At 41.1% G+C, this 20,565-nt stretch overlaps 1 protein-coding gene across 2 annotated transcripts in view; it reads left to right on the top strand.

Annotated features, from left to right (window-relative positions):
• Positions 1–16,963, top strand: part of nhsl1a (NHS-like 1a) — a 50,119-nt gene extending 33,156 nt beyond the window's left edge. For both annotated transcript variants that reach the window (XM_066674108.1, XM_066674100.1), the window contains exons 3-8: positions 3,322–3,446; positions 5,693–5,885; positions 6,857–6,988; positions 7,551–10,802; positions 12,603–12,729; positions 15,191–16,963. In XM_066674108.1, coding sequence (XP_066530205.1) covers positions 3,322–3,446; positions 5,693–5,885; positions 6,857–6,988; positions 7,551–10,802; positions 12,603–12,729; positions 15,191–15,791 — 4,430 coding nt within the window. In that variant the 3' untranslated portion in view covers positions 15,792–16,963. The remainder of the gene's footprint in view (positions 1–3,321; positions 3,447–5,692; positions 5,886–6,856; positions 6,989–7,550; positions 10,803–12,602; positions 12,730–15,190) is intronic.
• The last annotated feature ends 3,602 nt before the right edge of the window (positions 16,964–20,565 follow it).

Here is a 20,565-nt window from a genome sequence, read left to right as displayed (position 1 = left end):
TGGCATTCAGCCACCAGAGTATCAGTAAGACCAAGTACTGATATTCAATAATTAGACCTTATTGTAACTGAATGCAGCTTTATCATGTCAGTGAATGCAGATGTACTGCTCCATAGGCTGATGCCAGGGGGTTTTATACCCTGCCAGCCATGGCACCTGGTCATTAAGCTCATATTCATCTCTTCCCAAGCATTTAATTTCACGCTTTTCTGTGGGGATTATGCAAGCTATCCAAGGACAACTGAACGTTTGCACTCACAATGTGTTCACCACAAAGTGAGTTCACTAATTATTATTCATTGCTTTTTAAATTGTAAAACCATTTCATTTCTTTGGCCGGCAGAATGGCGCAAGAGTTAGTGTCACTGTCACACAGCTTCAGGGTCCTGGGGTTGTGGGTTTGAGCTCTGGTTTCTTTCCGTGGTCCGAAAAACACATGTTGGTAGGTGGATTGCCTGTGCAAATTATCCAAGAGTATGAATGTGTGAGTGTGTGTTGCCCTGCAATGGACTGGTGCCCCCTCCAGGGTGTGTTCCCACCTTGCGCCCAGTGATTCCATCACCCTGAACCTGTTAAGCGCTTACAGACAATGAATACGTTTATTTGCTAGAACTGAATGCTTGTACTTTGGTTTCAAATATAGAACAATGTAGTTGGTCATGATACAGTTGGTCTTTGACATCCGTTTAAATTAAGGAGTCTGCAGCCAGAGCAAAACACCATGGTACTAGATCAATATACATCAGCAGTGCATGATGGTCATGGCACAGATGATGACCTACTCCCTTTGGCCTAGGGATATAGACTTCGATCCAAATGGACTTACAGAAAGTGGCCAAATGGAAAATTATTGATTATGCAAATGGGATTAGACTGAAATTACAGCATTAGTAATTTATTAATTAAATCAGTTAAATCATTAAAAAGTTATGAATAAAAGTAGTTCTCACAGTGCTACCAAGCTTTTCTGCCTTAAAGGGGAAATATTATACCTCTTTTTAAACAAGTTAGAATAGGCCTAAGGGCTGTAGAAAAAAACATGTTCTTGAAGTCCTTTGCACAAAATCACTCACATAAAGAGATCTCACCAGCTCTGTTCGGGCCAGTTTCAGTCCCTTTCTGAATGAGCCGTTTAAGGGCTCTGTCACTTTTATGCAAATAAGCTGTTGCTGGTCACACCCCACCCATCCCATGTTTACCATGACTCTCAGAAAACAGATGGATGTTTAATTTTCCAAGTGGAAATACAAAAGCACGCAAAAAGTGTTTTACATAATATGTCCCCTTTAAACAGACCTCAGTAACATTCTGCCAGCAACTTCATCATTCAGTGCTAAAGAGGCAGGAACACTCCCTGGAGGGGGCGCCAGATCCCTGGAGCTGTGTGACCGCGACCCTACCTGCTGTGCAAATATAATACAAAATCCAACATAAATGATTACTATCTTGATAACACACGAGTTTTACAGCTTTACTTAAGGCTCTACTTAAAGAAAAAACTAAACTGCAGAGTTCTTGTTCATCTACGTCTATTTTTCACAGAAGTTTTACATTTTAAATAACCCTGAGTATATGTCAAGTATATGTCAGTGATAATTATTTTAATGGATTATAGTTGATCATAACTTTCCAAAATTGGATAAGTTACATGCATGTGCTCCTGACCTGTTTCTACTTTGTACTTTTAGTCTTAAATAAGATGTCCGCGCATACGCACAGGGTCTTCACATCTTCTCTCTGTCTGCAGTACAGCTAACTATATGTTGTGAATGTAGGCCATGTGGCTCCAGCTTGTGTTATCTGTCATCTTCAGGTATGCTGAGGCAGTGGGTCTTATAGCAGGTGGTCAGTTCTTTAGAAATGTTTTTTTACAACCCATTTTACCATCTCATCCATTTAACTTTGATCTAAAATCCCTATTCATAGCTTTATCTGCCCCTGTTGTAAACACAGGTACTTTTTACTGGGATTACTGGAGCAGAGCCGCTTTTTAGTCAGCGCAGCTCAAAAGAATACTAGGGCATCTCTGCAATGCCTTACATGACAGAGATTGCATTAGATAGCAACCGAATAGGGTCCTTTGAGCTGCTCAAAATGAAGGATTATGAGCTGAAAAGAGGAGGTAATTACCCTGCACTGCAAAATCGACGAGAACTGTGGGGAGGGGGTTGGTTTTTTTCCTCAGCGGTGTTTCATTAGAAAGATGTCAGCGGAGATCTCCGGCTGAAATAAATAGACATGTCAGTGGCAGTGGGTGGAGGTGAAGACCCCCACTCCGGAGACCATTCATAACCTGACATATTCAGGTTAAACTGGTGGTCTCCTTAGGACAAAAAATAAAAAGAAGCTGCTTTTATGTTTGATTTTTTTTAGCTCAGTGTGAGAGACTGGAGCTCGTTTTTGTGATGAGTAGGTGTAACTTTTTCAATTAGACCTGGAGCACCGGCTCCAGTTATGTAAAAGCACTCCATCTTGTGTGAACATGTAAGTGAAAGAGAAATGGTTTCCACCAGTGTTGGAGCGGTTACTCAAAACGTCTCAGAATGTATTTGAATATTTTTGCATATTGTCGCTGTCCAAAGAAGAACATGCATCTCCAATTTTGTTGATATTTAAATCTGTACATCATTTGAAGACAGCAGCTGTCCTTTACACTGTGTTAAAATGTCATGATGAATGGACCAATAGAAATGCTCCAAACTTTCTTGAAATTAAATATTTTACACCACGACCTTGAACTGAATTAGTGGTTTCTTCTCCTATACATTTACTATTTTAGACATATATTAAAATCCCATATAAATATTTCCCAACTGGGAAGTATGAAGAAAAAATAGCAATTAAACATGTAAAAATATGTTAGAATAAAAATAACAAATCACAGTGAAAATAACTGAAAGCACAGCTCCAGTGAAAAGCTTGTGATTGTGTGTGTGTGTGTGTGTGTGTGTGTTCTGGTAGTGGTGTTTAACCTTGTTAGCATGTGTGTGGTGTTTATGCTGGAAGACATATCCTGAGTAAAATAAGTAGTCAGTGCCTTCCAAAAACAATCTCGAAACCATAGGTTCAGCCAGCCACAGTTTCTTACATCACAAACTTAAGGAACCAATCACGTCAGTTGCAAGTTGGAGCTCTTGAGCTGAAGGCAAATGGCAGAGTAGTGGGAGGAGACAGAGACCGACACTAATAAAACAGAGACACTTTAAAGACAATAGAGGACTTTTTTTGCTTGGATACCTCTGTTCTACCGTGTTCTATTCCCACCTCAGTCAATCAGACAAACTCTTGATGTGCGGGACGGTTGTTGTTGTTTCTTTACAGAATGTGACAAGCTGAGGAAAGATGGCTTCCGCAGCTCTCAATACTACTCTCAAGGCCCGGCGTTCTCCTCTCCCGTCCTCTCCAATGGGGTTCTGGACCAGGACGAGACAGAGAACAAGAAAAAGGTAAATGTCTGATCTACACTACTATTATTTGGACTCGCCCGCGTACAAAGCTACTACGCTGCAGTGCATTGCGCTAAAAAGGGGTTGACCTTTTGCTCTGGCACTATTCTGAAGTGTCTCAAAGAAAGTGAAACAAATTTGGATTCAGTAGCAATGCTTGCTACAAAAGGACTTTTTAAGTCTTTAAAGGAACATTACGTAATATTTTTTGCTTAAAAATACAGCTTTAAAATCATTGTGATACTTCCGCAAACTGTAATAATAAGAATAGACCATCTGTCTTTGCTACTCTCTGCTCAGCTCTGCAGAAACTGTACTGTGTAACTTTTAGAGGAGGGTAAAAACAACCCCCCCCCCCCCATCTCTCCCCCTTGTTTTTAGGACAGTGCTGTAAAAGTGAATTACACCTTGCTCCTGTAGGTAAACTCCAGGAGGAAAAATACCAACACTTACTTCCTGTTGCTTTAAAAAGCAGCAAACAATATGGTTATCAATTATAATTAATTTTACATAACAGTCATAAGAGACAAAGAATCAAATTAGTGTGTAGTCACAGTCCACAGAGAGGTTCCCAACATGGGTATGGCCATATTTAATCATTTTTTATTAGTTTTTTTATAAAGAATTTGATACATTCAGGCAACTAAAGAGGAAATGGCTGACTACTCCTTTAAAGGAACACTAGGTTTGTTATTTTTTGGTTCTGGGGCTCCACATAGTGAAATAAATTTTTACAACACTAATAAAATCAACCTCCTCCAAAGGTTACATAGTGCAGTTTCTGCAGTGCTGAGCCTGGAGTACCAACGAAAGAGACTAAATTATACCTGTTACATGTCAGTGAAGCATCAGAATGAATCTGAAGCTCTAATTTTATGGTAAAAATACTGCCTAGTGTTACTTTAATGATAAAAATGACGCTTTCTTTACCAAGATTAATGTATGAATAAACATTTATCCTAAACAAACCAGTCATACACTACCATACCTTTTTATGCTCCAGTTAGCATCTGTAAGCTTGTACACAACTCACTTTTGGAACTTTTGGGCTCTACTATTAGTATCCACCATTCAAAATAGAGTGATACTGCCCTCTAGAGGAACCTAGGTATTAGAAGACATTGACCACAGCAGTGAACATGGCTGGTCTTGGGAATGATGTATGCCCCGTAGAGATTATCTTTTTTTATATTTTTTAAAATATATATTATACATCATTTATTTATTTTATTTATTATTTATGTTTTTTTCCCATTTCATCCTAAGCGGTCTCAGGTGCTAGACTGCTTGTCAGAGTCCTGCTTCTCTCTCTGCTGTCATTTGAAACCTTGGAGGAAAAAGGTACAGCTTCTGATTAGGCCGGCCTTAGACTGTAGTAGTGTGGTGCTCTCCATTGAGAAAAAGGTGGCTCCTCATCCATATAAACCCCTGTAGCTGCTTCAGGCACTAGGTTAGAATGTGCTCCTGCCACTACACTACATTACATGACACGTCTTAAGGTTTGTAGACATTTAATTGTGCATCCAATGTGCTAGCACCAACACAGGAGCAGCTGCACATGATCTAAGTTCACCATGCTCAGTGCCAGTGTAAAACTTAGCAGCATTGTGTTCAGCTCCATCCGATGCATTGACATCGTGTTGGTGAAGCATTGATGGTCCCACTCCCTGTTAGTTCCCTTAATTTAAGAAGAAACATTGGACGAGAGGGTGTCTACAAACTTTTGACCATAGATTGTTATCAAATAGAAACTTGCACTGATTATACTGCATTTAGCTTCAGCTTTTCTTGTGTTTTCAAGCCCACTTCACACATTACAAATGGACTGCTACCCTGGGATTCACCATTTTAACCATGCATTATAGAAAATGTTATTGGGAATATTATGCAAATTAAAGGAACATCAAAGCCCTGAAGTCTCAGCACATTTTCTCCAGTGTTTTCCACAGTTACATAAACACAAGTATGGAGACTCGGGGAGTGTGGTGGTACGCAGCCTCTGTTACACTGAGCTCAAATGAACATGAATTATTTACACACCTATGCCACGGCATTCTGGACTCAGAAATATTTCATTCACAATTTAGTGCCTGTAGGATGCAAGTGTTCAGGAAGAGTGCAGAGAGATTCCTACTTGTTTTTGAACCAACAAAACCGGGGAAATGACCAAATACAACTCAATTGCCTTCCCTGGAATTAGGCTCAGTCCAATCCTCTCCAGGTCTGAGTGTGTGTGTTGTGTTCAGTCGTCAGAGTCATCAGCTGAAGAGGAGAAACTGGTGTACTCAGTGGGCCCCCAAACTCCTCTCCTGGAGAACATCTGTGACGTGAACAACTCAAACAGCTGGAGTAAGTGTCTTCCATTACCAACGCCGGAGGAGAAGATGAGGCAGCAGGCCCAGTCTGTGGCCACCGACATCGTGCCCATCAACATCTCAGGTACTGTATATAAAGAAAGCAATTTACTACCCAAAAAATAATAAACAATATTAAGAGTATCTCTTAAAAAACAATATATTAGATATAAAGTGAAGTTTACAAGCATTTTTGTGTAACCTGTAATTGTAATTTAAAAAAAATATATATCCTACTCTTCATTTTGTGTTAAATGTGAATTTATAAAAAAAAAAAAAAAAAGAAACAAAAATTATATATTAATACATTCACGAGATATGTTCACTATCATCAGCATCGAAGTCACCATCTTTAAATTGTCTAAAGCAACTCTCACACTAACTTTTGGATACAGTTATTACAATCAAGAACATTCATTCATTCATTATCTGTAACCCTTGTCCAGTTCAGGGTCACGGGGGGTCCAGAGCCTACCTGGAATCATTGGGCGCAAGGCAGGAATACACCCTGGAGGGGGCGCCAGTCCTTCACAGGGCAACACAGACACACACACACACATTCACACCTACCAACATGTGTTTTTGTGGGAGGAAACCGGAGCACCCGGAGGAAACCCACGCAGACACAGAGAGAACACACCACACTCCTCACAGACAGTCACCCGGAGCGGAAATCGAACCTACAACCTCCAGGCCCCTGGAGCTGTGTGACTGCGACACTAACCTGCTGCACCACCGTGCCGCCCCACAATCAAGAACAGAACAAATCAATACACTTTTGCAGCACTTTTCCTGATGGAGCTCATAAGGACTGCAGCGATCAATAAATTCTTTTGGCTGAACATTTTTGTTTTGTTTCGTAGAATAAACTGACAACTAACATTTGTATTACTATGTAAGAGGTACCCTAAAATGACAAAATACAAACACAGTTTTATGTTACACAAAAAGTGCTAAAACCTTTTTAATACTTATCTATATATCTAATATTTTTCCATTTAAATGACTCCTGTTATACTTCAGCTTGTTTTCTGTGCTTTTTGAACATTTCAACAGGTGAGAGCTTTGACCGGCAGGCCAGCTTCCGACGCACCTTGAGTAACACAGATACAGTAATACGGAGGTCTAAGAAAGTCAAACGGAGGAAGACAATAACAGGGGTTCCAGACAACATCCAAAGAGAATTAGGTAGGGCTGTGTTGTCCTTCATGCAGTTCTTCTTGTGGGCTTTCTTTAATTATAGTGAAATCGTTAAAACTAACTTTTGTTTCTACTCTCCACTGAATATGTAGGTGCACTTTGAAGTTCTACAAATAGAGACTGTAGTCCAGCTTTTGCTCTACATACTGTACTTTTTTAGCCCCCTTTCACCATGTCCTTCAGTGATCAGGACCCTACATGAACACCATAGAGCAGATATAATTCTGGTGGTGGATAATTCTCAGTGCTGCAGCGCCTCTGATGTTGTGGTGATGTGTTAGTATTTGTTTTGCTGTTACAAGTGGATCAGACACAGCAGTGCTGCTGGACTGAGAACAGTCTACCAACCAAACATGTGTCCTGTGTCCACTGAAGAAGGACTAGAAGTCACCCAACACAACATAGGGTAGACTGTGAGTGGACACAAGGAGGTCAGCATATGCCTAACAAAATCACGAAGCCTGGTGCTGTTACGGATATGACCTCAAGTTTAGAAAAGTTAAAGACGTCATAACTTTTCTTCCTCTCTCTCTCAACTTTTCTTCAACAGCGAAAGGACAAACTGACAGGACTCAGTCCATGTACATGCCAGGCCAGTACTCCACCCTAGGACATGCAGGGAGTGCCAACTCCACCCTGAAACACTCAGACACCCGTGAATCCGGCTGCCAGACTGAAGAAATGAAAATTGTTCCACCATCTATGCGCAGAATCCGAGCACAGCGGGGTTGCAGCATCGCTGCCCAGATGGCCAATATCTCTCTCTCCTCCTCAGGCTGCAACTCCAATACGAGTAACTGCAATGGTGCCAACTATAGTCCTCAACATAACTGCAGTGACCAGGGCTTTCACAGCTTGCCTCGTCAAGGCTCTCGAACCATCCTTCAGCAGCATGAGCCCAAGTACACCAGTTCTCCCTACAAGACTATCAATGGTTCCACAAGTTCCTTGCCCTACCAGATGCAGCAAGCTAGCCCAGCACAGCCAATGGTAGCTGATCCCAGAAAGAATGCAATGATCAGTCCTTTATCGGCAGGATTCCAAGGTGGGCAGATTGGACAGCATCATGCTACACAAGACTACATGGTTTCCAGTCACAACGATAGCTTGAACCAATTTGCTTCCAATGGTACCCTGCAGAACTTCAATGACTTTAGCTCTATCCACTCAGCACAAAGCTTTGACACAGTGGAGACCCTGCAGTCTATGCCATCATATCCTTCAGATCACCCCTTCAGCACTGCTGGGACATCTATTTCTGCTGGCTCTTCTCGCTGCCATTCTCCAGCCTCCATCCACACAGCCAGCCAAACAGAAACTGAATCCCAGTGTAGCACCCTTAATGGAAGGCATTGCAGGAGTCCCGGTAGTGTTCGCAGAGATTCAGACTTTTCAGAGAGCAGCACTCAAAGTTGCAGCACTTTGACCTTTGAACAATGGACTTATGACAGTGCACCAAAGGGCAAACATACCACAAGCTCTTCCTCCCCCATCAGTCATGTTTATACCAGTCTGGAACATTCCCCAACAAAGACAGACTCCAGTTCCGTGTTTTCCATCGATACTGAGGGGTACTATACCTCTATGCATATGGACTCAGGTGTTAAATCCTATAGCCATGGTTGCATCAATAAAGCAGGTAATGCAAGGCACAATTTGTATGAGTGCAGGGAGCACCACAGTCAAGGGGACCGGGCAAGCCTACACAGCAATCAATCCCTAACCCACAGCATCTCCCTGCGGAAAGCTAAAAAGCCCCCGCTACCCCCTAAAAGGACTGACTCCTTGCGGCGCAAGCCACAACGTAAACCACACCATAGTGAGACAGCTCTGAATGAGAAACTCATCTCCTCACTTCAGGAATCCCTGAAAAGCACCAGTGCATCATTCTCAGGCCAAGTGCCCAGCAATGGATTTGAGGACCCCTGGGTGCTCCGTCCCCGGAGCGAGAGCACGGTGAGTGCAGCAAGTAGTGGGATGTCAGCACCAGCAGCAGTTTGTCCAGTCACACCTACACACAGTGACAGTAGCAGCAGCCAACGCTCGGAATATGCAGAATCGTGGGACTTTTACATGGAAGTTCCTCGGTCACAATCTGAACAATGTCCGTCCTCTCCAAATGCAAGATCTGCAAGTGCTAAACATGATGCAAGGGGCTTTACCAATGTTTCGACAAACTGCAGCAGTAGGAGATTACAGTTGAATTTAGCTACATCACCTGACAAAGTGCATCAGATGACTTCACCATCTAGCGGTTATTCAAGTCAGTCGATTACCCCAACTGCAGGGACCCCAGTAACTTCCCTTCTGAGAGCCAAGTCTCCAGCAGGAAGGCCTAAACCAAAAGTCCCTGAGCGGAAGTCCTCCCTGCGATCCTCTGTTTCTTCTTCAACCACATCCCTGTCCTCCAATACCTCAGATTCCTTCAAGAACCTTCCTACGCCTCCTCCTCTACCCATCAACTTGCCAGGCTTGCACACTCTTCAGGCTGTTCAGTCTGTTCCAGCTAGCCCTGTGTACAGCTCTGCCACCAGACCCAAGATACCCCCAACCCCTCCAACACCTCCTCCTCTGCCTATTCACAGCATTCCTGAAAAAAAGCAAATCTCACCCCCAGTGTCACCCACATTCGTGGAATGTAAGGCATCCTTCAGCAGCACATTCCCTGGATTTCCTCCTCCTCCTTCCGAGATCTCAGATGCTTTGTTGATGATGGAAAATACAATAGAGTCTCCATCTTCATCACCACCACCAACATTACCTCCACCTCCACCTCCACCACCACTTCCACTGCCACCCACACTTCCATCCTGGGTTCAAACTCCAGCTACCCTGCCTTCCTTACATGGGATTGGACTTCATGCAGAAACTATTTTAAATATGAAAAGTTCTCTTATATCTGTGGAGTCAGTGGATGGTGAAAAGGATGATGCAAACATTAATCAACCTCTAAAGAGGCCACCAAGACCACTGATCACTGCCCAAGCCCTTCAGTTGGTGCAGCTCCGGCCAATAAAATTGATGAAGCTGGAAAATATTTTCACAGATATTATAACAAATGTGTGTAGAGAAGAAACTGAAAGGTTCCAGGAGCCTCAAACAAGTTCAGAAATATCCACTGAAGTAGAAACCCCTGATTCTCCCACATCTGAATCTTCAGAGGAGGATTTCAAAGGGCCCTGTGATCCAACCTCTGCTCTGCTCAAACCGATGAACCAAAACCAATTTGGCCAAAAGGTCCAAGAGGTTCTACTCGATTTTGAGGCAGAAAGATTGTCTCCTACACTCAGTCTTCAGCAATCCACAGCTCTTCCAGTGGCACTTCAAAGTACTTCCCCGAAGCAAAAGCCTCCTATATCACCTAAGAAACCTGGTCTGTCTTTGATTATGCCACAGCTTCTGCACCAACCTCTTTTGAATAGTTTTGAGTCTGTTGAGGGTCCTGGCCTGGAGGTGTCTACTTTGGAGGCAGAAGCACAAAACAGTACTCCCCAGAGAGACTTGGTTAACCTGCAGGATATTCCATTACAGCTGGAGGCAGAAGTGGAGAGTAATTCTGGTAATTCAACTCCTGTGGACCCAAGCAGAGTCTCTCTAAGCAGTGAATTCTCATCGGATAGCTTGAATGAGCCTCATTTCACTGCCTTGATTTTCAACGAGTATGACCTTGGATTGAGTGACACTGACCTCGGCCTGAGTGACAAGGACCTCGGGCTAAGTGATGAAAAAGGCCTTTCAGATGATAGTTCAAGCAGTAGCTCAGGATCTATCAGCCTTAAAGAGGATGAACATGAAGAAAATGGTGAGTCTTATGTGTTGATGTAAAATTCAGTACAGACTCATGTATATCATTCTGTTTGTCCCAGCACAGTGAGCGGACACAAAAATGATTTCTTTTAAGCATGAAAGAGTTGGAGCAACTGCTTTTAAAAGGTCTTGGCACAGGTTGAAATTACTTTGTTGCTGCTGTAGAATATTAGCTTATGGATACTGAGGTTGCACATGTTAGAATTTGTTTGATTTCATGCATAATTACCTAAAACTTACAGCAGCTCATTACCTGTGCTTGGGAAAACATTTTAATTATTAGTTGCTTCAAAACCACTGATGATTGCTGCCTTAAGGGAGCCCATAACTCAGTTGTTAGTACTTAATGAGTTGTTGCTCTTGCCAAAAGACATATGCAAGTCATTTTAACGGTAACACTTTAAATAGAATATAATTTCCAAAAAAATCACTTGTTTCATGTAAACATTAATATGTGTATCTAGAGCCTACCAACACACACACTGTGAAATAACACTCAGTCATGTCTTTGTTGTTTGCCTAATTTAGAATTCTTAGGATAAAATTAGCGGTTCTGATTTTGCTTCACTTCTTGCATCAAGTGCAGAGATTAAAATGGATCCACCTCCTCATCTGAGTCTTTGCTGAGTCACAGCGTTGGACCTGTGTTTATGAAAGAGCACAAAGACTAGGTTTATATAGTTGGTTATATAGTAGTTTTATAGATTTTTTTTCTTTTAGTGCTCTATCACTTAATTTAGCTTACTCGCTACACACTTAATGCTACAAAAAAACAACAATACGACAAAGTGAACTGAATGCTCAGGACCTAGTGGCAGGTGGCGTAAGCTGGTGCGCTCTTAACTCAGATCTCAGCTTGCATCCTAAAGCAAAACATCGACAGAGTGACGGCTGATTCTGGGAAAATTCATAAGTTCATTGATTCACTGGTAGTTCAAGGTTTCACTGTATGTCCCTTTTAACAAACTACAAGTTTATTATCTGCCATGAGCACTTATGGAACAAGATGTAAATTTACAAGCACTGTATTTTGGTGATATTCTACCCATCTGAATCAGCCATGTTGATGTTTTTCTCTCACCATGTCTGAGAAAACAATAATGTGTCACACAAATATAGGTGTGTAGAATATACAACCCTCTAGAAACTTCATACTAGAGCAGCGATCCTGTTGTGAAAGTTTTATTGCTAAAGAGTAGTTCTAAAACGAATGTCCTCCTGATAAAGTAATCCTGAACAGGGCTACACAGTACTCTGTTTACAAGATGATAAGCCTTGTGTATACTACTTTCAGTGCACTTAAACCTCTCCTGCTATCTCCATAATTTGTAGGTAGTAAATAATGGCTCACTCACCACCTTCTCCGCACTCCAGTGAGAAAGGATTCTGTGGAACCCACTTTCCCACCTCCCCCACTGTTGCTACTGGTCTTATGTGCTGTGTCCTGCATTAGGAATGGCTGTTTACATGATAAATATTCATCACAGCTTATGTTATAAGGAATATGCTTTGGCTCTATGTGGAAAGGATGGAAGTCTGACCAACTGCAGGGCTGAGTAGATGCAGTCTTAAAATATAACATGTCTCCTCTGCTGTACAGCTTGGCAAAGTGCAGATAGTGTGAGGCAGCAGGGTGTGAATAATTAAAGGGGCTGGAAATGTACGTGGAGGCGCAGTTTTTAGACCACCCTGGGCTTCCTTCAGTAAGGGTTTTCAGCTTTGGTGTGGGCACACTGGCTTTAAGTGGCTGGGAAAGGATAGTAACGAGGATGCTTGGGTCTTGTCGATTTCCTAGGAGCTGTGTTTGACTCCAGCACAGATATCTCCTCTCCAACTTCCAGTACTAATGAAGAAGCGATAGAGGAGATGGTTACGCCTGCGCGGCCACGTACAACAGAGGACCTCTTCGCAGCCATTCACAGGTATGCTGAACCCTACACAATCCTATATAGAAATCAGGAGTCATTTGTAGTGATACAGTTAATGGATCACAAAATACAGGGGTATTATTAATGTTGTTATATTTATCATTAAGAATGTTTTATCCTGTAAAACTACTATCTTTAACGATGCAAGGGTTTGGTCCGACATGCATCAAACCGATCGAAGTAATTCCACTTAAAACATAATACAATAACTATGAAAGCACTCTGAGTGCTGAGAATCTAAAGGCTGAGCACTAATCAGAAGCGTGTAATGTAAATATGTCTTCCTCAGATTTTAATAATCACGATACCTTTAACCTATACACTATATATGTGATGTTATTAATGGCAAATAGTTTTTATTTTATTATTTCAGTTTCCAGTAATCATTCCTTAAACAATTAAAATATCAAATCTTATTTTTAAACATTTTTGTGGCATGTCGTTTTTTGTTTTGTTTGTTGTTGTTGTTGTTGTTGTTGATTATTTTAATAAATTGCCTAATTATACATGTTGCCTGTAGGCAACTCACACAACAGTGACATGGCTAGACTAAGCAGCAATAAAAGGACAAATGAGAGAGCACAGCATGATTTTCTACAACGGTCCAAATGCTAAATACGTTTTAAAGTGAATAGAGTTGGAGAAAACTTTAGAGTTTAGCCAAATTTAGATTTGGAATTTTAAATAAATTTTATTCTCTCAGTGGTAGGGAGCTGAATTTATTCTTAAAAGGTGCCTTAAGCTTTTGTTGTAATAGCTAGAACCCTGGTAAATACTAAAGAACCATGTATAACACTGTTTATCTGTACATTTTGCGCAATTGCAGATGCTGTGATCAGTCTTGTATTTTGGACAGTCTTGTATTCAGTGTGTTGACTTATTTTCTATACATTCATATGACCTTCTGGAGCAGGAGCATCACCATCCAATTACAGGTGTGGAATGAATTAGCAAGGAACTGTGTTGTTGGCAACTGGTGCTGTAGTGTCGTTAGGTCCGTGGATTATGTCTGTTAAAGACCGGTAGTTTCCTGGACAGATTACATACTGTTTCCCCCCCCCCCTTTATTCCCTTATTTAACCCCTGCTGTGTTTGACTGTGCTCGTGATGTAGTGTGCTATTGGCTGATGAATGATAATATATGGATGTTACATAAAATGAAGGCTGAATAGTGATATATTATCTTCCCTTCATGTTATTGCAATAAAGGTGCTTAGAGCAGTTCCTAAGCCACAGCTTTGGAACGTTTTGTGCACTTTAATTCTTGGCTGTCTCCACTAATGTGTGTAAATCAAATTTTAACGCCTGGTGAGAGCAGACATTAATATGTTGCTTCAAGGCAGACTCTGCCAGATGCTTCTTCAGGGAAAGAGGGTAGATCTAAAGTTAATTCCAAAACAGCAAAGGAAATGCTAAAGATTATACAATAAAATATTAAAAGTTATGAATATGAGAATGTTATTGCCTTTGAGGCAGTCTGAAATGCAACTTATCTTGCTCATCCCTGGGATATCCTTCAGATATAAATATTCAGTACAGAGCGAATGACAGAGGTCACATGTTGTAGGATGTTTCAGGGTCAGAAACAAGAGCCTCCAAAGTATCCAATATCAAGTCTATCCGTGCTTCATTTGTCCACTCTTCACATTTGTGTGCAGATGGCACCTATGACACTTCCATGAATTTAAGACATTATGCCAGGACTTCACATTACGTCAGGCTACTCAAACACACCTCAGCTGCCATACATATTTCTATCTCATGTGCAGCTAAAACTGCTAAGTGAAATTAGTCTGGGGAGATTAAGAAACTTCAAAGGGAGCCGAATATTTAAAGGAAATTTAGCAAGGAAATAAAGTTTAAAAAAAATTTTCTAGAGGAAATATGACTCACTAGAACCATGCAAAAGCTGGTCTCCATCAGATAAACTACTGACCAATCAAAATCTGTATTTGAAAAAAACTTGGAAATGGAAAAAAAGCTAAAAATGAAACTTCGAAGGTTGAAATTTGGAGGTGTGGAAAACATATCAGATTTGCTTGAAAAATTGAAATCAGGTTTCTCCAAAAAGAATGGAAGATGTATCGAAGGTAAATTTTTGGTGAAGCTTCTAATAAATGAGTTTTCTGCATTTTTCCTAAACCCAATTTACATAAATCATTTAGATGTATAGACAGGGTGTATTCCCACCTTGCGCCCAATGATTCCAGGTAGGCTCTGGACCCACCGTGACCCTGAACTGGATAAGGGTTACAGATAATGAATGAATGAATGAATTTCAGAGCTCTAAAGCGGAGCAAGTCGTTTTTGAATATAATAAAATAGAATGGTAAAGTGACCACAGTATTGTCCACAACAACAAAAAAATTCAAAAATGTTGAATTGCTCACCCTTACAATAAGTAACAAGTGCTGGGGTCTGATCTGCTAAGCCTTGCATATTCATTGCCTCACAGGTCAAAGAGGAAAGTTCTGGGCCGTGGCGATTCTGAAGAAGACCGTGCCCATGGCTTCCACACCTCCCCTCCTGTCACCCCCACTGGTGCCAGCCCGGGCCTGCCCTCCCTGCCCCGCCAGTCCGGCTTCATCCAGCGCAGCTTGCGGCGCTCTGCCACCAGCAACAACAACTTCAAAGCCCTGCTCCTGAAGAAAGGAAGCCGCTCTGATCACGGCTTCCGGATGTCTGCCGCCGAGATGCTGAAATGCACGGATCCTCGTCTCCAGAGGCCCAATGGTGAGGCCTCATCAATTGATGACCTCTGCACCTCTCCAGGCCGCAGCAGGAGGGCATCTGAGGAGTGGGCACGAGCTGAGGGAGCTTTGCCTCGCCTCTCCCCCAGCACGACATTCTCCAGATATGGCCGCTCCAGTACCCCACCCTCCGCTGCCAGTAGCCGGTATAACAGTCGCAGTCGTATCCCCAGTGGACCTATGACTGTGATTTGCGAGAAGGAAGGGGAACTGGCAGAGTCCATGGACTGCAGCCTCACTGCGGAGATTTCCTACCCCATGTCCCTGAACTCAAGCGGCACCGTCTGCCCTCAGGGCAGCACCTAGGCCAAGAAGCAACCTGGAGGTTTTTCCTCCTTGTCAACAACCGAAGAATAATGGTTGTACAGCGGCTCGTCTCAAGAGAGACCATTGGGCTCAGCATACTAGCTTGCACAGGCCCGGCTGTGGCTCGCCAGGAGAGATGCTAGAAATGGGGACATGGATGTGCCACCCTACTTTCATTCTTCTTCGTAGGAAGTCTTTTTAATTGCAAGTGAAGATTTGGCATCTTGCGAAATCTCATATTTCCAGAGGATTATCCTTTTCCATGTGTCACTTCTCATTTGTGCAGGATATGAAATGCAGGATTAGTGTAGGTTTCCTTTCGCTGTGGTAAGTTTCCAAAGAGATGGAATGTATGAATGAAGGTCTGATGAGATGGATAGATACATTGTTCTGGACGTTTGTGTCAATGGAAAGATCCTGACCCAACTAAGCACTTACTAATGACTGATTATAGAGGTCTACATCAAACGATGGGAAACCATTATGGTCCAAAATGGAGGATCTGCATTCAAACTGGTCACGTGGCTGAACTGGAATAGTTAAGTTGATGAGGAATGTATGTGAAGGTGCTGACTGAAGTGTGGTGGACAAAGATAAAGATTTCTAGGAGGTATCTAGAGAGACAGATTTAAACCATGTAGTTTTGCACTACTCTTCTAACACTAATTTCCTTGGGTTCAAGAATATTATAAAAACGATATGAGTTTGTTTCACCTACGTCTCTGACCAACATGAGATTAAAATATCTTTTTGTAGGCTGTGGATCAGGAAAGGATGGTTTAATTAGGTTTATTTTTTCTTTACCAAAGAAAGCAAGGAATGATATCCTGGATGTACTAACATAATCATCATCTATTCCACTGCAAAAAGGACCCAGATGTTAAATGCTATATACCTTATTCAGTGCATATTCAGTTCCTCTTGTTTTCTATACTTATAAAGCTATATAAACACTTCATATCCCTCTTACTGTACCTTGGTGAGAATTTATACAAGTGTTGTTTCTTTGGCAGTATTTTACAGCCTTGTATAGCCTATAAGACCTAGTATATGGAACGCCTGAATGTTCTTGCTAAGCGACTGTACTTGCAGTATTGCAGGAGTAGAGAAATTAACGTTCTTGAGGTGAAGACTATGCTGATAATAAGAGAGACTATCACTGCAATAAAGACATGCTGTTGATGACAAATCAAGCCATTTGCTGTCTGGTTTACCTCTGACATTTGGGTTAGAACAGTGTGTTATTAATCTGTTACTGACTTTCATTACAGGGTGCTGCCGTCAGTTCCTTTAACTCAAGTTAGTTTAAAAATATTAATATCGACAAATTCAAGAAATGTTTGACTGTGATGTCATGTTTCTTGTTTGTTCTTGGCAGTTATTATGTTGCTTTTATAGTGTTCATATTAGTATCAGAATTATATCGTATCGACCAAAATTAAGAAATATATTATGATAATAATTTTGTCCGTATCGTCCAGCCCTGCTCCAGGACCAGGACTGAGAACAACTGGGTTAGACCCTGTCGGATTAGCTTTAAAGAGACATTTAACTATGTAACCACTACTTTTTCTGGTGTGTTCTCACTTAGCTCATATTTTATAATTTCTTAAGTTTCACCTCTGCAGTTTCATGCAGTTTATTAAAGGGGTCATATTAAACCCCTTTTACACAAGTTTACACAGCTATATTGAGTCTTAATACGTCTGTGACTGCAGTACTTTTCTCCCTGTCTAAAAAAACAGCCCTGGTCAGAACGATCCGTTTCAGCGCTTGTTCCTTTAAATGAGCATGAGCCTCTGTTTATTCCACACTCCAGAGTGCCAGCAGTGAGGGGCAAGGAACGGAAACGTTGGTTTCTAGTCTTTTTCAATATGTTCTCAATTTCTCTGTTTTTAAAACAGTGCTCTTGTTTCTCTGTGCTTGTCTTTGTTTTACTTCTTTTAACCTCATATTTGAGCTCTCATATTAACACGTGTTCAGTGCTGTGATTGGAGAAAATCAAAGGAGGCAGGACAATTCAGATGTTCCTTCAGTCTACGTAAGCTGCAGCATAAAATCAAACTCCAAATCCCTAAAACAATGTGCTTTTTTCTTTCTAGACACAAGATTTAATGCTATTGTATCATGAATAACTTTAACGCCTGACTTAAGAGACTTTGACTCCCTGGGAATCACAGGTGACGTCAGTCATTTACTTTAATCTATGAGTCCCTGTCTTTTCTGACCTTTACAATCCAGTGCCCAGTAAAACAGCTCTGGTTTTCCATTGGGAAAACGAAATATAATTGACATGAGTTTTGTTCTGAAGTTTATATAATTTATACTAATTATGTATATTCGTTTATATTCGGCTATACGTTTCAAAATACGTTTTAATAGCATTATGTATTCATTTGAGTTATGTTTAGATGACAATATAATACAACAATTATCTCAGTAACCGTTAACAACACATTAGATGTTTTATTTGGAATAAGTTTATAAAGTGTGTAGAGGAGTCGTTGCGTGCAGGCTTTAGACGTTAGCGTAAGTACTTGAAGGACGTATGCCAGAAATCTAAATAGGCTTCGGCCATGTGATGCCTTATGCAATTAGACATGCCTTTAGATACAACAGACATTACAAAGTGCTTCAGAGAGGTCGTAGACAGGCTTAACGGACCATTTACCAGAATACATTCTACATCTCCTGCACTGAAAAGAGAGGAGTCGGACACAGCGGAGACAGCTACACCATACGTTGATACTAACACTTATTATCAGGTGAGTTTACACTGGATGTTATGATTCTACATTTTAAATAACGGCTGCTTTATCCTGGGTATCATTGTCCTGGAGGCCCTTTTCTCGTATATTAATGTAAATTGTAAACATGCTCATTAGTATTTATTTATGTAGCATATTCCTAAAAAGAAACAAAGTCTCTAAGAGCTTTACAATACAACAATAATTAAACTAATAATGAATATCAATTATTGCATATATAAAATACAAACGAATTTCAAATTCTACTAAAAGCAATTATCATTATCATTATAATTATCATTATAAATATTATAAGTTAAGGCTGCATGTTAAATAGAGGTCACCATGATATGTATAACACTACAGAGCAAATGCTAAAGTGTTGTTGCTGGTGCAGCAAGTACCAAGGAGATCAGAAATGCAAAATATTTGTCCATATGTGTGACAGGTGGATAAAATACGAGTGAGAGGTTATAACAGGCCCAGTATATCATGTCTACCATGTTTGTAAGTGTTTAGCATATTTATTAGCAGCTTTGCTTGGCACCAAATATAAGGAACAGATGAAGTGACCTATATCAGTCTTTTGTCTTCTCCAAAGGACGGAAAAGTAATTAGCCGCTCTACGTGTCACAGTAAAGTAAGTCTAGAAAGGATTACTCTTGTCTCAGGACAGTGTTGACTTCAGAGTAAATAAACGATGTAACCGATGCTTGAAGTTATATATTTTAGGACACTGATCATATTTAGTGTTTTAGTTTTCCTGTGGGGGTCCTGACCACTGATGGAGAGCAACAGGTGGACTACTATCTGTAATTGTAGCACTACAAAGAGCATGTGTTAGTGACTCTAACCAGTGGTACTGAATCAGTTTTAAATACCTAACTGACCCATAATGTATGTATTACTGCACCCCTAATCCATTTGTGTCCTTATTTATCAAAACAACCCCAGACCCCCAGAACCTATCTTCAGGAGTACCATGGAGATTCTGTCAAGGCTCTTCCCCTACACAAAAACCATAGCAGGATTCAAGACGGCCTTCGCTCATGTGTTCCGTTTTAAAGACCCCACAGCGGACGCCAGGAGAACCGCACGCACTCGCATACCCTCCATGAGAAGCAACCGAGAGCTCCATCTCCTTCGCATGAAGTTCCGGCCCCACGTCCGCTCCCCAGTGAAGCTGGATGCTATGAAGAACAGCGGGATGGTATTCGCTCCTATCACCTCGAAACTGGCTGGAATGTCTGTGCCCATATCTTCACAGAAAGGCTCATACAACTTCTATCTCTCCAGATTGTCTAGAAATTGTGACGGAAATGGAGAGGTGTATGTGTGAAATAGGTTTCCTATACATTACTGACCACTGAATTCAGTTAGCAGTGTTGTCCATTATAATTGCCTTTTCTGAAGGTCGACCCTTGTTTTCAGTTTTAGATTCGCTTTAAAGATATCAGCAAAATTGTTACAGCAAACCCCTCTGCTGATGACATGTTCACTGTGGAGGAAACTTCTTCAAACACATTAGTTTAGGGGTGGATTTTAGGGGGATGTTTAGGAGGGGCTAGATGTCACACACACCTGCTGACTTTAGTGTTTTAAGTGTGTGTTTTATGGATAGCTGGCTGATCCAGAAGGAATAAAGAACCTATTAAATATCCACCCCAAAGCAGTTGTTGTTTTCCAAAAGTTCTTCGCACCGTCAAGATACTTTAGAAATGCAAGTGGGGTCATAGTATTCTCCAAAGAGGAACTCATTCACCTGATGTGCACATTTCTGTGGGCTACTTGAGAAATAAACTCTACACTAAGGTTCTGAAATGGCTTCTGTAGTATATTAGCAGGCCGGCATGTATCAGTTTTGGTGATGAAGTAATAAAGCACAAATAAATTCACGTTAATTGTGCATGTTTACATTTTATTTGACCATTTCCATTGAGTTCAGAGGTGTTCAAGCTCTGGAGAGAAATTGCAAAAAATGCATATTTAAATGATTATATCATATATGTATTTTATATATTTTTATA

Source organism: Hoplias malabaricus, chromosome 1, assembly GCF_029633855.1.
Source record: "Hoplias malabaricus isolate fHopMal1 chromosome 1, fHopMal1.hap1, whole genome shotgun sequence".
NCBI lineage: Eukaryota > Metazoa > Chordata > Actinopteri > Characiformes > Erythrinidae > Hoplias > Hoplias malabaricus.
This window is presented reverse-complemented; position numbering and strand designations above follow the sequence as displayed.